At 37.9% G+C, this 15,651-nt stretch overlaps 1 protein-coding gene across 1 annotated transcript in view; it reads right to left on the bottom strand.

Annotated features, from left to right (window-relative positions):
- The window catches only part of WDR41 (WD repeat domain 41), a 28,125-nt gene extending 12,915 nt beyond the window's left edge, over positions 1-15,210 (bottom strand). The window contains exons 1-7 of the mRNA XM_081318726.1: positions 15,053-15,210; positions 12,379-12,491; positions 10,554-10,602; positions 8,017-8,148; positions 7,436-7,498; positions 4,540-4,651; positions 1,483-1,545 (exon numbers count right to left, since the gene is read on the bottom strand). Coding sequence (XP_081174852.1) covers positions 1,483-1,545; positions 4,540-4,651; positions 7,436-7,498; positions 8,017-8,148; positions 10,554-10,602; positions 12,379-12,491; positions 15,053-15,103 — 583 coding nt within the window. The 5' untranslated portion in view covers positions 15,104-15,210. The remainder of the gene's footprint in view (positions 1-1,482; positions 1,546-4,539; positions 4,652-7,435; positions 7,499-8,016; positions 8,149-10,553; positions 10,603-12,378; positions 12,492-15,052) is intronic.
- Positions 15,211-15,651: the final 441 nt, after the last annotated feature.

The raw sequence follows: 15,651 nt of genomic DNA, 5'->3' as shown, positions 1-15,651 counted from the left end.
AATTTGCTTAAAATTGAAAATAAAGTATTTTGAAATTTTAAATCTAAGCTATGTGTATGTTGCACAGATTTATTTATTTATTTGATTTTTATAGCCACCCATCTCAGCAAAAAAGCTCTGGGTGGCTCACAATTCAAAAACATATTATTACAATTAAAATCTGAAAAATATTTTAAAACAATGAAAAGAGTAAAAACCATTAAAACAATAAAAACATTAAAACAATAAAAGCATTAAAACTTCTAATTCAATAGCTTTTTAATAACATTATTTATCTTATCTTATAACTACCACAATGTGCCATACTTCTTGTGGAGAATAGCACTATTTATTAAAAAACCAAAAATCATCTAGGCTTCTTTCCTTGATTTCAGTGAAAGAATTAGGTATCTAAACACTTGTATCATAATTCATAACTATAGTTAGCTACAGTAGTCCTCAACGTATGACAACTGAGGTCAAAATTTCTGTTGCTAAGCAAGAAATTTGTTAAGTGCATTTTATGACCTTGCCACACTTAAGGAGTCAATGCAGTTATTAAATTAATAACATGGTTAAGTGGATCTGGCTTCCCCATTGACTTTGCTTATCAGAAGGTCGCCAAAGGTGATCACATGATCCTGGGACACTGCAACGATCATAAATATGAGTCAGTTGTCAAGCATCTGAATTTTGATTATGTGACTATGGGGATCCTGCAACGATCATAAACGTGAAAAACGCTCATAAGTCACTTTTTTCAGTGACATTGTAACTTCAGTCACTAAATGAACTGTTGTAATTCGAGGACTACATGTACAACAAAAGACTATCATCATTCTAATATTGATAAACACATTTTAACATATAAAACGCTGAATAAGATTTTCCCGACTGTAGAGAGTAAAGAAGATAACTTCATGAAGCTATACAAGCTACACTGCCAAGCTAACCAGGGTAAAACACTTAAGTCGAGAACATCAAGATGTTTGGAAGTGGCTTGCAAGATTGATGTCAGTCCCACTAGTTAGACCAGACCAAGAAATCAACTCCACAGGAACGCTAAAATTATTTTTATTAAGACTGGCTATAGTAGCACACTCTTCGTCTGAATAGGTTGTACTTTCTATTCCTCTTATAAGGAGGAATCTGTTCAAGCTGCTTCTGAATATTATCTGGACACGGCTTATTGGAGCTTTCCTATCTTCATCAAGGTCATCTTCCTTACTCTCTATACTTTTTTTTTTAGCAGGAGTGTACAACCATATGTAAATCTGAATGGTAGAAAAGAAAAATTATTCCATTCTCGTGAACTATCAATTTACCTGTATTTACCTATGTTTAATTATAATAAATTTTAATTAAGTTAAACTCCATTTCTTATCCTGGCTCCATCAACTGTTTGAAACGTGAAATGTGGATTTCAGCTCAAGCCATTCAAAGATCAAATGCGGTGCTCAGCCCAGAAGAGTTGGCATTCCTCTGATTTAAAGTAATACTTACTCAATTCTTTGCCAATAGCTGCTGCCACACAATTTTTCGGCAATTCAATCATAGCAGTGATATCTTTATTAAGAAGGGGGAAAGTAGAACAAATAGGAAATTAGTATCTAGCTTATTTATTTCAAAAAAAGTATGTGCTACTCTCAGAAGACTACTTAAATCAGCTGATATATGATTTCCAGTGTTTTGCTCTTCTGTAGAAGATAAAACACAAAGACACCCCATGAAAGATGTTCCGATTTTTTATCCACAGATTTTCAGACAATGGCTAGTGTTGAAAGGGCTTACTGGATATAGCTAGAGGTGTGCATGAAGCAGAAAATGTGTTCAAACTTGAAACAAATACTATATTTAAGAGCTGTGGTGGCACAGTGGTTAGAATGCAGTACTGTAGGCTACTTCTGCTGACTGCCGGCTGCCAGCAGTTCGGCATTTCAAGTCTCACCAGCTCAAGGTTGACTCAGCCTTTCATCCTTCTGAGATGGGTAAAATGAGGACCCAGATAGTTGGGGGCAATATGCTGACTCTGTAAACCACTTAGAGAGGGGTGTAAAGCACTGTGAAGTGGTATATAAGTTTAACTGCTATTGCTACGTTGAACAGTTCTGCCAAATTATGCTGGATATAGTGTGGTTCAGCAAAACCAAACCCTCCCCACCCCCCCAAAAAAATGGTGGGTTTGTGCTTCAGTTGAAAGAAAATCCAGAATAATCACATAAGCATAGTAAGATAAGACTGGTTTGTTTTCTCCATCTCTTCTATCTTTCCTTGAATGGTCTGTGGGCTGGTCCATGTACTAATTAGCCAAATGCCTTTCATTCCCTAACTTTTCTTATGTTGCACTTGAAATCAAGGACACCAGAATAAAGGGAGGTACAGAAAGGTAAGCACTTGGAAAACTGGGGAAATGAGAAGGCAGTTTGGACATGCCGAACTGGAAGTTAAGGGCATTGGCAGTGGATATCCCATTGGGTCCATCCATCTCCCAATATTCCCAGGATTTTATTTTCCCTGCTTATCTTTGCTACTGCATACTACCAACGACCTTGGATTTTTCTTGTTCTCCCATATAAAAACACTTATTCTTGGAACATTTGTATTGTAGTCCATGTCCAGACCAAAGCATACATGTCTCAGTCCAGACATGTATGTCAGGCTTAGCCCAGTGCTAGTCTGTAGGAATCTGCTGCATGTTTACATATGGCATGGTCAAAATGTCCAGTTTCCAAATCAAACCATGTTTGAAATTGTCAGTACATTGTGAAATTAAAAAGAATTTTCATCATGTCTTCTGTTAATTCACATTTATGGATATGTTCAACCAATCTCCTACCTGTTTCTTCTACATAGTAGCAATTTTAGACCGAGCCAGATCCAAGAATGCAAACTAATTCCTAGATGCTGGGCATACCAACAAGTCAGCCATTAGCAAATGCACTGAGAAAATCTCCCAATTACAAACAAGCAAAGTCAAGGAAAGCTCTATCTGATGTGTCAGATCTCATCACATATCTAATAAACAACCAGGTAAATAGGTATCAGTGTCAGATAAACAGGAACAATAAAGAAACAAACAATAAGCTATTCAAAGAATAATTAAAGAAGAAACAATGTCTCAATCAAGGATGATAAGCAAAATGGACTGGGTTATGAAAAGAAACAAAATGATGGGAAACAATGGGAAATGCAAGTAAAATTTTGTTGCTGTTATATTTAAAAGTCCTAAATGTGTCCAGTAAGAAAATAGATTCTAACAGGTATTAACATGCTGTGTTCCTTTTTACCTGTATTTTAGAAACTAAAGTTAATTATTTGAAATCAATAAATTTGATATGAGTAGGTGTATTTGTAGTTCCGTATACACTAGTAAATCAAATGCTTGTCGAAAGCTAAGGATCAAATATGTCAATTACTTGTTAAATTATATCTCCAAATTTTGAAATTTGAGGAGATGGGCACTCTAGAAACAAGAAATATAAACAAACAAACAAATTTCTCAATTTATGAAAAACAGATATATAATTTGTCAATTTCCACTTTTCAAATTAATTTATACTGAAGGAGAGGCAAGACCAGTATGATCCATATTTAATTCATTCTATAAAAATAATGAGAAAATTAAAAACTATAAATTTCAAAACTTGAATAACCTAAATAACCTAAAATTGTGTGTGTGTGTGTGTGTGTGTGTGTGTGTGTGTGTGTTTATATCTCTATCTCTATATCTCTATCTATCAACATGTAAATATCCCATATAAAATGTTACTAGTAACCATTTTAACCTTCATTAAGCTTTAATATATGTTATCTTTAGAATCAATGAGATTTTGCCAAATTAATGTTCTAACTCCTGGCAAATAGATGGGGAAGAAATGAAGGTAGTGACAGATTTTATTTTCCTGGGCTCCAAGATCAGCGCAGACGGTGACTGCAGCCAAGAAATTAAAAGACACTTGCTACTGGGGAGGAAAGCCATGGCAAATCTAGACAGCACACTAAAAAGCAGAGACATCACCCTGCCAACAAAAGTGCGTATAGTCAAGGATATGGTCTTCCCAGTTGCAATGTCTGGCTGTGAAAGTTGGACCATAAAAAAGGCTGAGCACCAAAGAATTGAAGCCTTTGAACTATGGTGCTGGAGAAGACTCCTGCGAGTCCCTTGGACTGCAAGGCTATCAAACCGGTCAGTCCTAGAGGAGATCAACCCTGACTGCTCTTTAGAAGGCCAGATCCTGAAGTTGAAACTCAAATACTTTGGCCACCTAATGAGAAGGAAGGACTCACTGGAGAAGAGCCTAATGCTGGGAAAGGTTGAGGGCAAGAGAAGAAGGGGACGACAGAGAATGAGGTGGCTGGATGGAGTCTCTGAAGCAGTAGGCGTGAGCCTAAATGGACTCCAGAAAGTGGTAGAGCACAGGAAGGCCCGAAGGAATGTTGTCCATGGGGTCGCGATGGGTCGGACACGACTTCGCAGCTAACAACAACAACAACAACAACAACGTTATAACATTATACAGTTTCATTCTACTGTTTAATAATCTATTTAAATTTGTTTACCTGCATCAATTAGTTGACTTGTTTTACACAAGAGGTCTAATTTTCGGTTCCAAACACACAAATCACTTCCTCCAGAAAGCCATATATCCATTCTTTGAAGAACAGTCAAACACTACAAATTGCAAGTATGTTTTCAAATAAAATTATCAGGTTTACAAACTAAAACATTCAATTTCCTAGTAACATTTATAATCATTTATAGTCTTTTATGCAGTTTATGAAGTAGAAAAGAAAAAAAAGGGGGGGGAAGGAAGCTCTAACATTTCAAGTTCATGTTGAATTATAAATGCAGTTGAATATGTGTCTTCTGAAAGGTAAAGGTTTCCCCTGTCTAGGGGGCAATGTTAGGGCACAATGCTCTTGTCCATTTCTTAGCTGAGGGAGCCAGTGTTGTCCAAGGAAATTCCCAGCTCTTTTGACCCATCCAAAAGATCCAGGAGATCACTTAACAACTGCAACTGGTAGTGCTGGGGTGTAGTTGTTAAACAAAGCAGGCATGTGAGATGTCAACGCTGCTAACATCGAATGTTGTTGCTTGACAAGAGATGAAGCAGTAGCCATTTCATATGTTAAACTTGTGTATTGCTTTAAGAGATTTACCGTATTTTTCGGACCATAAGACGCACCTGACCATAAGACGCACCCAGTTTTTAGAGCAGGCAAACAAGAAAAAAAAATTCTGAACCAAATAGTACCAGTATACTAAAACAGGGCTTTTCAACCTTTTCATCCATTGTACCACTTTTAGGACAAGGCAATGTCCGAGTACCACCAGTCGCCCAGCAAGGTGTCAAAAACTTGACCCCCCCCACCAAAAAAGGAAAAAAAATGATAAAGTACAGGTAGTCCTTGACTTACAATGATTCACTTAGTGACTGTTCAAAGTTACGACGGCACTGAAAAAAGTGACTTATGACCATTTTTCACACTTATGACTGTTGCGGCATCCCCAGGGTCATGTGATTTACATTCGGATGCTTGGCAATCGATTCATATTTATGATGGTCACATTGTTCCAGGGTCATGTGATCGCCTTTTGCAACCTTCTGAGAAGCAAAGTTAGTGGGGAAACCAGATTCACTTAACAATCATGTTACTAATTTAATTTCTCTCTCTCCTTCTCTTTCTCTCCCTCTCTCCCCCTCCCTTTCTTTCTCTCTCCTCTCTCTCTCTCCCTTTCTCTCCATCTCCCTTTCTCTCCCTATTTTTCTCTTTCCCTCTATCTCTCCCTTTCTCTCTCTCCCTCTATTTCCCTCCCTTTCTTTCTCCTTCTCTCTCCCTTTCTCTCCCTCTCTATTTTTCTCTTTCCCTCTATTTCTCCCTTTCTCTCTCTCCCTCTATTTCCCTCCCTCTTTCTTTCTCCTTCTCTCTCTCTCCCTTCTCTCTCCCTTTCTTTCTCTCCCTCTCTTTCCCTCTCCCTCTATTTCTCTCTTTCTTTCTCCTCTCTCTCCCTCTTTCTCTCCCTCCCTATTTCTTTCTCCTTCTCTCTCTCTCTTTCTCTCCCTCCCTCTCCCATTCTTCCTTCCTTCCTTCCTTCCTTCCTTCCTTCCTTCCTTCCTTCCTTCCTTCCTTCCCTCCCTCTTTGTTCTTCCCTCTCTTCATTAGAGCAGTACCCGCGGAGGCGGCCCGGCTTTCTCTTGCAGAAAGCAAGCTGAAACGGAGCGAGGGAGATTGCCAGAAATGCGAATCGGCCGATCTCGCGCTCCTGCAAACTCCCTCGCTCGGTTTCAGCTTCCCTTGCTACAAGAGAAAGCAGGCTGAAACGAGGGAGATTGCAGCAGCACGAGATCAGCCGATTCGCATTCCTGGCAATCTCCCTCACTCCGTTTCAGCCTGCTTTCTCTTGTAGAAAGGGAAGCTGAAACCGAGCGAGGCAGATTGCAGGAGCGTGAGATCGGCGTTTCTCAGCACGTGCCGATTCGTGCTCCTGGCAATCTCCATTGCTTTCCACTTGCAGAGGTTGGGGCTGGCCATACAGATCACCTTCGGACCATAAGACGCACCCTCGTTTTCCCCACTTTTGGGGGATAAAAGTGCGTCTTATGGTCCAAAAAATACGGTAGTTTAAGGTTGGGAGGGGGGACGAGTAGGATTACACCTTTCAAGGCCATCTCTAACTAGAGAAGACCTTGGCGGGTTTTCTAACGGAAAGGAAACTGATTCTTTAAATTAATTGGAGAATATGATTAATGACAAAATTAGAAAGGTGGAGAATTGTGTTTTAATATATTGTGCAAGGGGCGGAGATTTCAGATTCCAGCTTCCTTTGAGCAAGCATTTGCCAGTGTATTAGGCTAATAAAGGACTTTTAAGGTAAACAATGCCTCAAGAGTCACTTGAAAAGCCCATACGTCGGAAACTTGACATGAGCATCTTGTTAATGACTGCTTCATTCAACAATCAAGATCCTGGTCTCAATTGTGGTTGTTAAGTGAACATTTTGTGCAATTGTCTAATAAATTATAGAAACATGTATTTGTTCATTTAAAGGACTCTTCCACTATAATCTCAAAGATATAATTTGAGAAGTAATCAAGAATACATTGGTTGAGATCCATAGGCTTCCAAGATTATATACGAAGCTACTTATAGTACTGATTAATATTCTTGTAAATGGACAAAGTGATGGAATCCATCCTATTGTAATGTGCAATGGCTTTAATTAAGAAGATTGAAAATATATGGTTCACTGATCTCTCAAGCTATCTAAAAAGGAACCCAAAATATCTAAGATTAGACACAGGCAAACACCAAAATCTGCAAATTTGTTAGCTGTAATTGGGTACTATGGTAGGTAACAAATATGTAGCTGATACAACTGCAGCTTTAAGACTGACAGCATAGGATTAAAATCTAAAAAAATTAAATACAAAAAATCACATTCAGTTTTACTTACTTTTACGGTGGAATGAAAACAAGATACCCTGTGAATTTGTCTGCCATTGTCACAATCCCAAACCTGGTTTCAATCATTAAGGACTAAGAATAGCAGCTGAAATATCTGATATATCTATAATAAAAAAATTGAGGCATAAAATGGAGGAGTCAGTTAGATATGATTCTATTTCCCACAACTATTTCCTATGAAAAAGTGTTTCCTTGAGCCACACAAATGATGAAGACGTTTGTAGAACTTATTTCCTTACTGTAAGAGAAGACAAAACACCTGGTGTGCAAATATGCAAAATCTTTTCCTGAGAGTTTTATTGTTCAACCTGAAGATTATTATGACCAACAGCCTTTTTTGTGCATGCAATGAGGATTTGTGCAGAGTAAATCAGGTTTTCACAACTGCATCTTATCAATGTCCTCGTTAGCCACATATCAATTTGTCATGGAAATGATGAGTCTATTGCTTTTATAACAGTTTGCTCATTAAAACCCCAAACTTTGATGTAATAACACTGAGCCGTAAGCACCATTTATTATGCAACACAGAACAATTGTGCATTTCTGTGGTCAAGAAGTAAAGGATACAACTACAGTTCTGTCAGCACTTGCTGTCAAAATCATATGGCATTTTTCTTCACAGGTATCTGACAAAGGAAAAGCTGCAAGAGCTGTTATTTTTTGTGTATGTGCATGTAACTCAAATAACTTTTCTCCAGTCTGAAAACAAAAACAAATTTGATGTCATAATAACAGTGCTAAATGAACTGAAGAAACAAACAAGTAATCAGAATACTCAAATATTATTCATTTTAAAATGAGAACCGATACTATACAGTGCAAATAACTGGTCCATCTAGCTTAACCTTCCCTCACCTGCTGTTATTTGCCAGAAAACCCAGCCAATTCCTATAAATCTGTTCACCCTGCTAGCTGAAGATTACATTAAGAGATGGAAAACATGTCTGGATAAGAGTAGGCTGAGGAAGGTTAATCATCATTATGTGGTAGAACTCTCAAAATTTCAGGCAGGATTTTTTTTCAGCAATACCATATTGTATGGATTCATAAATGTGAGATGAGTAGCAATACAAAGTGAATGAATGAATGAATGAAAATCTACCCCAGAATGATGACTTTCAATTCCTTTGTAACTATTTTACAGCAAAATCTGAAAAATATTTGTATATTTCACCATGCATGTTTCAATGTCCAATAATGAAGTGCGTTTTGCCTTTTCTAAAAATGTATCAGAGTTCTTATGCTAGAAAGTTGAATTCTGTTAGTAATACAAAATAGGTATTTTTTAAAAAATGATTATTTATTGTATTTGATTTATTGTATTTATATTAACTAAAATGGTTTATTGTATTTATGCTAGTTATGGGAAAGAATGAAGAGATACGTAGAACCCAGAGGTCAACTAAATTTTTTGCTGATTTCTTAAATTTAGTTGGACAGAATTCAACATTTATTTTTTCTACTTTAGACTTTAAATACTTTTTAAAAAGAAAAAGAAAAAAAAGAAAACCAACATTCTAAAGAAGCTTGATTCTATGGTCAAATGCCTTTCATTCTACCCAATACAACCTACATTAAGCCATGTATCAACTTTAAAAATGCTTCTGTTTTTGAAATAGCTAGCAGCACATTTATGTGTGCAAAAGTAGGAAAAAAAACTCCATATTTATTATATCCGAGGATCAACAGCCACTGATAGGCAGCCCAGACAGCCTTCCAAAATAAACAGCAAGGCAAGGTAAAAACTGACATCAGCCATAAAGGGAACAGCTGAAGGATCTGTTTCAACCTACTCCGCCATCTAGTACTACAGTAGATTTGGTGCAGCAACCACTTCCAAGGTGCTGAAAAATATGATGCTGAAAAAGTAAGTTTGTGACCCAGGCCAAGACATTAGGACCTTTGCAGCATATGTCTCTCTCAGCCACAAATTTGCTATTACAGTTAGTACACATTGTCTTGTGCCTGATGGTTTTTTTATTTCTCCCCCCCCCCTCTTGCAGTGTGGAGTGATGGCTTAAGCCTTAAGCGATATTTTTAGACAAGTTCTGGTGTACCTGACCCACTGTTTTTATCCCCCCTCCCTCACAGAACAGAGAGACTGGAGAGAAAGAAATGGCAGAGTAAGCAGACACACAGTGAGGAACACACATTTGTTAGCAGCAGCTGTTTGCCTGGCACAGAGCAGAGAGCCATGCACAAGCTAGGCAAACAGTTGGTGCTAGCACATTTCTTTTTATGTGTATTTCCTATTCTGTGTCTACTTACTCTCTTGCAATCTCTTCCTCTCTAATGAATGTAAATACAAACAATAACCCCTTTCTTGCTAATTATCCCAACACCTGGCTGAATGTTCAAAATGGTGGGGGGGGAAGGAAGGAAAGTTGAAACACAAGTAATAAACACAGTTATGGTCAGATTATCAATAAGCAATTATTGACTCATTGCACTCTCTCCCACAACTTGTGTGTACCTGTGCCAGACCTTTCAGGGCCTTCCCCAATCTCCTCCAATACCTCCCCCCAGTACCCCAGCAGCCTATACCTGGGACTCTCTCTGGTTCCTGGTAAACAACCCAAGATCTTGGAGTTAACAAATGGGACTGCATGGATTGTCATTGCTAAGCAATGCAGTCACATGATGTCACGCTTTTTGATCGCATAGCTGAGCTATCTCAATCCTAGTCCTTACTGCCGTCATAACTCAAAGACTACCTGTATTGCATAAATGTCTGGTCATATAAAATTAAAAAATAGTCCACTGATTTGTTAACAGTATTACAAAACATGTAATTAAGCCATTTCTGCACAATATTCTAACACTACAGATATACAAAGATATTTATATTGATAATCTAAATGCCTGTTTCATCTTCACCTTTTCAATTGTAAATTCACAAACCCAGGGTTCTTTATTATGACCTACAGAATGCATTTTTAAATTTATATTTCTGCTTCTGCAATAATGCTTCTGTTAGAAATCTTTGGAATACAAATTATAAATAATAGCTAATTTTATATTCCAGCAGGTCATGAATTTAAACATCACTCAGTCTGCATCTATAGATATTTTTATAAACATTTTTTAGAATTTCCTAAACAAACCTGGACATTCCAGAGACATACAATTCCATCATCACCAGCGGATGCAAACCTAGTAATGAAAAAAACACCATATTGAAGACATTTGTAATTACCGGTACATTATATACAAAGAGAGATGAAAGTTTAGTTGAACCTTAGAAACTATACTAAATCTTCAAAACAAGATGTTTTATTATTGAATAAAAAATGTGTATTACATTTTTATATAATCAGGTTTCCATTTCTAGCATCTCTGTATTCATTTATTATCACAGGGTCAGAATAGTCACCTAAAACACTTTTGGTATTCGTTATTTAAAAAAATAATGGCTGAATCCAGATAAGAAATACTAACCCTCTAAAGCTGAATTTAATTTCAAAACTACATATTGAATTACTACTATCACATTATGTAGCACAAATATACTTTTTAAAATCTTCTAGAAAGAATAACGATCTCAATAAGTACAATGCTTTAGATTTTTTTTAAAAAAAAATTAAAGTATGAAACTCAGGTTTTCATGCGACTCTCTCCTGCCAGATCAATCTGATATTGCAAATGGATTTCTTTTCACCAAGTTGGTGTTTCATGGGTCATCTGATTCTTTTCCAGTCATGATCACCATCCTCTATAATCTTGTCTATTTCCTGGAGGAGCACCAAATGGTCAAACAAGCAATTTTTAAAGTGTGTTACGAATTCAGTCCAGTTTAATATGTCAAATGCTAGAGTATTACTTGCAATTTTATTTCATTCCATTTTTTGAAAGATGCTTGCTAAAGCTTAGCCTTCTTTAGTGATCTTGCAATCAATATGACCTTCTCTTCATGTTCAAAAACATAAAAGAAAAGAAGTGAAAAGCAGCTGCCTGTTAGGTTGATACAGGATTTATTTAGTATCTTCAGAAACCAATCTGAGAAAATTTTCCACTCACTGGTTTTAGCTGAGCCACAGAGAAAACAAGAAAATCCCTCTGCAAAATTCTCAATAAGATGAAATTATCTAGAGAACTGAAGCATGAAACCTGGCTTACAACAGTTGACAAAAATGCAATCAAAGAACTATGAAAACTAAATAAAATTGTTTCAGAAACCAAGTAACAATGCTAATGTTTTTGGAAGGAATTAATAAGATAATGTTTTAGTTAAACATTGTCTAATGATTGAATAAGGGACAATGAAAATAAAATTGTATTATAATTAAAGGAAGATGTAATATTCTTGTGTATAAATTATTCCTCTTTAAATAAATATTATCCAAAAAGGGATTTTAGTTTAGTATGTCAAATTTGCTTTAAAACTTTCTACTACATTTCAATGGGTAAATTTAGCTATTCAGTTAAATAAACTTGAATCCATGGGCTTAATATTCTTACAAATTAGCAGAACCTGCTCTTCAAAAGTATGGAATAAAGTGTCATATGTCTGAGAGATATAATTGATATAATTTGTACAGTTCATTCTATCTGTTCTGTGATTTCCCCAAATCATAGTAAGGTATCTTTTGTTTTGAGTAAAATGCTTTCTTTCCAATGTTTGCTGATAAGAAAACAATGTATAAAATGTATATAGTTATTGTGAAATAATGCATTCTAAAACATCTGTTTTCAGTAAAGTGGGGAAAGCTAATGGCAATTAAAATCACATAACTTGCTGTCAAAATCTTCAACAGATGTTTTTTAATTGGGATTAATTAAGGGATTTCTTGTATCAATTTATATATAAGAACTAAGCTGTCCATCATATAGGTTTCAATTTGGGAAAGCAAAATATTAACATTCTTTTTTTAAAAAAAAAAATGAAATCATCCTTACAGTGAAATGAGGAATATAGAAGTAATGTCTCACCTGTAGTCATCAATTGCCACTAAAAAACGCACTATATCATGGTGACCTTTCAGCACAAGAAGCTCAGTATATGGATTCTGAGCTTGTTCTTCACCAATAGTCTGTATAGATTTCTAGAAAAATAAAACTGAGGATCACACAATTTAGTCTTAATATTTTTCAATCAATAGATTATGCCCATTTTTATTCCTTTTGATCCTAACTACTGAATTATTTAATATACAATATTTGTACATTCAGGCCCCCTTACAAGCCAGACCATAAGCAAATATATTTACCATGCTGAGTAATATATTGTATATATGAGAACAATTCTTCTTAAATTTAATTAAACTTCTATTGTGTAAGTATCCTGTTAAGTTTCAGCATAGCTGCATATTTTCTAAATTTAAGTTCCCAGTCAGATATTGCTAGGATTGTATTTTTCCTTTCAATATTGAGTCTAGTTTATTTTTGCTGCTATAATCATGTATCTCATTAAATTATCTTTCTTGATTTTTTCCCTGAGATTTACTACTAGGAAAAATTATGATTTCATTTCAAATCACAATTTTCTGCATTATACTGTGAATGTCTTTCCAGTACTTTTGAGTTGTTTTACATGTCACCACATGTGGTAAAATGTTCTGTTTTGTGACATTTCCAACATTAGTCTGATTTATTTCAGATATTATTGATGGAGTTGTATACCATCTATACAGCATTTAAAAAAATCTGTGGTATCTGAGACACTGCTTGTCTTCATTTGTTTATCAGATTATTTCAGTCTGGGCTGTCTCTATGATTTTACACTTTTAACTTCTCTTTCTTTTTTTGCTAGTTTTGTATTACACCCAGAGCCGACTGAAAGTAGGCAGCCAATAATTTTAAATAAATACATTTTGTACCAATTTTCCTTGGTATTTGAGTAGTACAAATAGCTGAACTGATGAACAGACCAGAAAGCACCTTTTCTGAGCCCATTGGAATTTTGAATGGTCATGATCCTTAAACGACCATTTGTATGTCACGGACTACCTGTATATCCAAAAATAGCCCTGCTGATAGTTGGCAAAGAAAGTAGGCACAATGAAGTAGGAAGACTGTATGTGACTTCCCACCCACTTCTTCCTCACTTGCTCTCTACCTACTGATTTGTTTAACAGCCTATACCCATGGTAGCGAACCAATGGCAGTGGTGCCACAGGTGGCACGCAGAGCCCTCTCTGTGGGCATGTGTGCCGTCGCCCCAGTCCTAGGCCTTCAGCTGGGTTTTATAAAACCTTTTCGCTTTAGGCCTCCACCGCCATGTACAAAAAAAAAGGTTCAGTCAATCAATTTCAACTTCTCGCGGGGAAAAAAATGTTCTCACAAAGTTGGAATTGATTGAACTTTTTAGTCCCACCCAGTCTGCCGTTACCACTGCAGCCATGCCCACCCAAGTGGCCACGCCCACCTGGCACCCCATGATACATAAGTGGGTTTGGGGTTGCAGTTTGGGCACTCAGTCTCTAAAAGGTTCGCCATCACTGGCCTATACACTGCTGTCTGTAACAAAAGGGGGAATTACATTTAACCTGAGAGCGAGCTTGCTGGTTCAGTCTCAAATGAATCATTTAAAAAATTCTGCTATTTATGTCACAGGTGAGTTTTGCACGAATCTCCTATTCTTGAGAAGGTGATATCATTCTACATTTTATATACTTCCAGATCCTGCAGATTGTAGCCAAGCACTGCCAGCACTGTACTAATTAGACAATTTGGGAGCCAGAGTGAAATTGACAAAACGTTTGTAATCTAAGTGACAGGAAAACTAGTAAACCAGGTCCTGAACTAAGCCCAGAAAACTAGTCTTCTGAGTGGCTGTTAAACTCATATCGTTTCAATTGAAAAGGGGGGGGGGGGTTCATTTAGTCTATGAAGCTGAAACTCATCCATTTCCCATATTAAATCCATGTTTCTTCCCAATTCACTTTCAACCATTTCTCTCCATGTTTCCTGTTTTTTTACCTCCGTTTCCTTTATTTATTCCTTTCTTTTAAAAGAGGAAGAAAGAGTAGCTCCGCAGTTCAGTTTCATATTCACTAAGACAAACGCACAAAAGAAGCAGGAACTCGGTGTGAAAAATTAAAATTAGAGGCGGTTCTTCTACTTTGAGCAAACCAGCTGCAGTGATAATGGTTCTTCTGTAATTACCAAGGGGTCGGACGTCTTTGGCAACATGGAGATCTCTTTAAAAAAAAAACCACACAGCTTCCCTAATTCCCAGCAGGGTGGGAACTCTGGGAATTGGAAAGGGCCGCATCTTTGGAAGGCTTGGGGGAAAACTACCATCTGCCAAGACTCAAGGGCAGAGGTCTTCAAACTTGGCCCTTTTATGACTTGTGGACTTCAACCCCCAGAATTCCTCAGCCACGCATGCTGGCTGAGGAATTCTGGGAGTTGAAGTCCACAAGTCATAAAAAGGCCAAGTTTAAAGACCCCTGCTCAAGGGTGTGTAACTGCTCTATGCATAAGGGGGGAAAAAAGCCCTCGACATTGCTCCGATTTCCTCAAAGACAGATACAAGCACCGCGTCCACCAGACGTAAATGAAACAAACAAAATACGCCGCCTCCCTTTGCCACGCCAGGGAAAGCGAAGGGTTTCGCACCTCTCTTTACCAACGTCCCTTACCACCCATCGCGGGCTTTTACCTCGGCCAACCCTTGCGGCTCGCGCCCCCCTCCTATCAGCCACCGCAGCATTGCGAGAGGCGGAGTCCGGGCGCCTGGGATGACGGCCTTCGCGTCTCCGGTTGAAATGCCGGCAGTTTTTCCAGGCGCAGCTTGCGTCCCTGTCTTAACGCGGAAGGCTTGTCCCTCGCCTCTCGCCGTACTTGCAAAGGAGGGGCGGGGGGGGGAGTCGGCGACGGAGCCGCTGGTAGTGAAGTTAGACGTAAATTGCAACAGTCGCGTGAGGAAGTTCAGGAAATATTTCCGCGGCTAATCGGTCCTGAATCTTCCATCAGAAGGTTTCCCCGAACTCCTTCAGGTTTCCTGAATGCTAAACTAGATCCGACTAGATCAGGGGTGTCAAACTCAATTTCATTGAGGGCCGCATCAGCATTGCGGTTGCCCTCAGGGGGCCGGGTGGGTGTGGCCTATTGGGTGGGCGTCGCCAGAGTGCGTATGACCTACTGGGTGGGCGTGGCCAGCTCTACATCTTCGCCTCAAGGGTGCCTATGGGGGCCTGAGCAGGAGTGGGATAGATCTGAGGGTCTCTGGCAGAAGGAGGGTCTCTGGGCCAGGGCCAA

The sequence above is a fragment of the Vipera berus genome (assembly GCF_964194415.1).
Source record: "Vipera berus genome assembly, chromosome: 2".
Classification (NCBI taxonomy): Eukaryota; Metazoa; Chordata; class Lepidosauria; order Squamata; family Viperidae; genus Vipera; species Vipera berus.
This window is presented reverse-complemented; position numbering and strand designations above follow the sequence as displayed.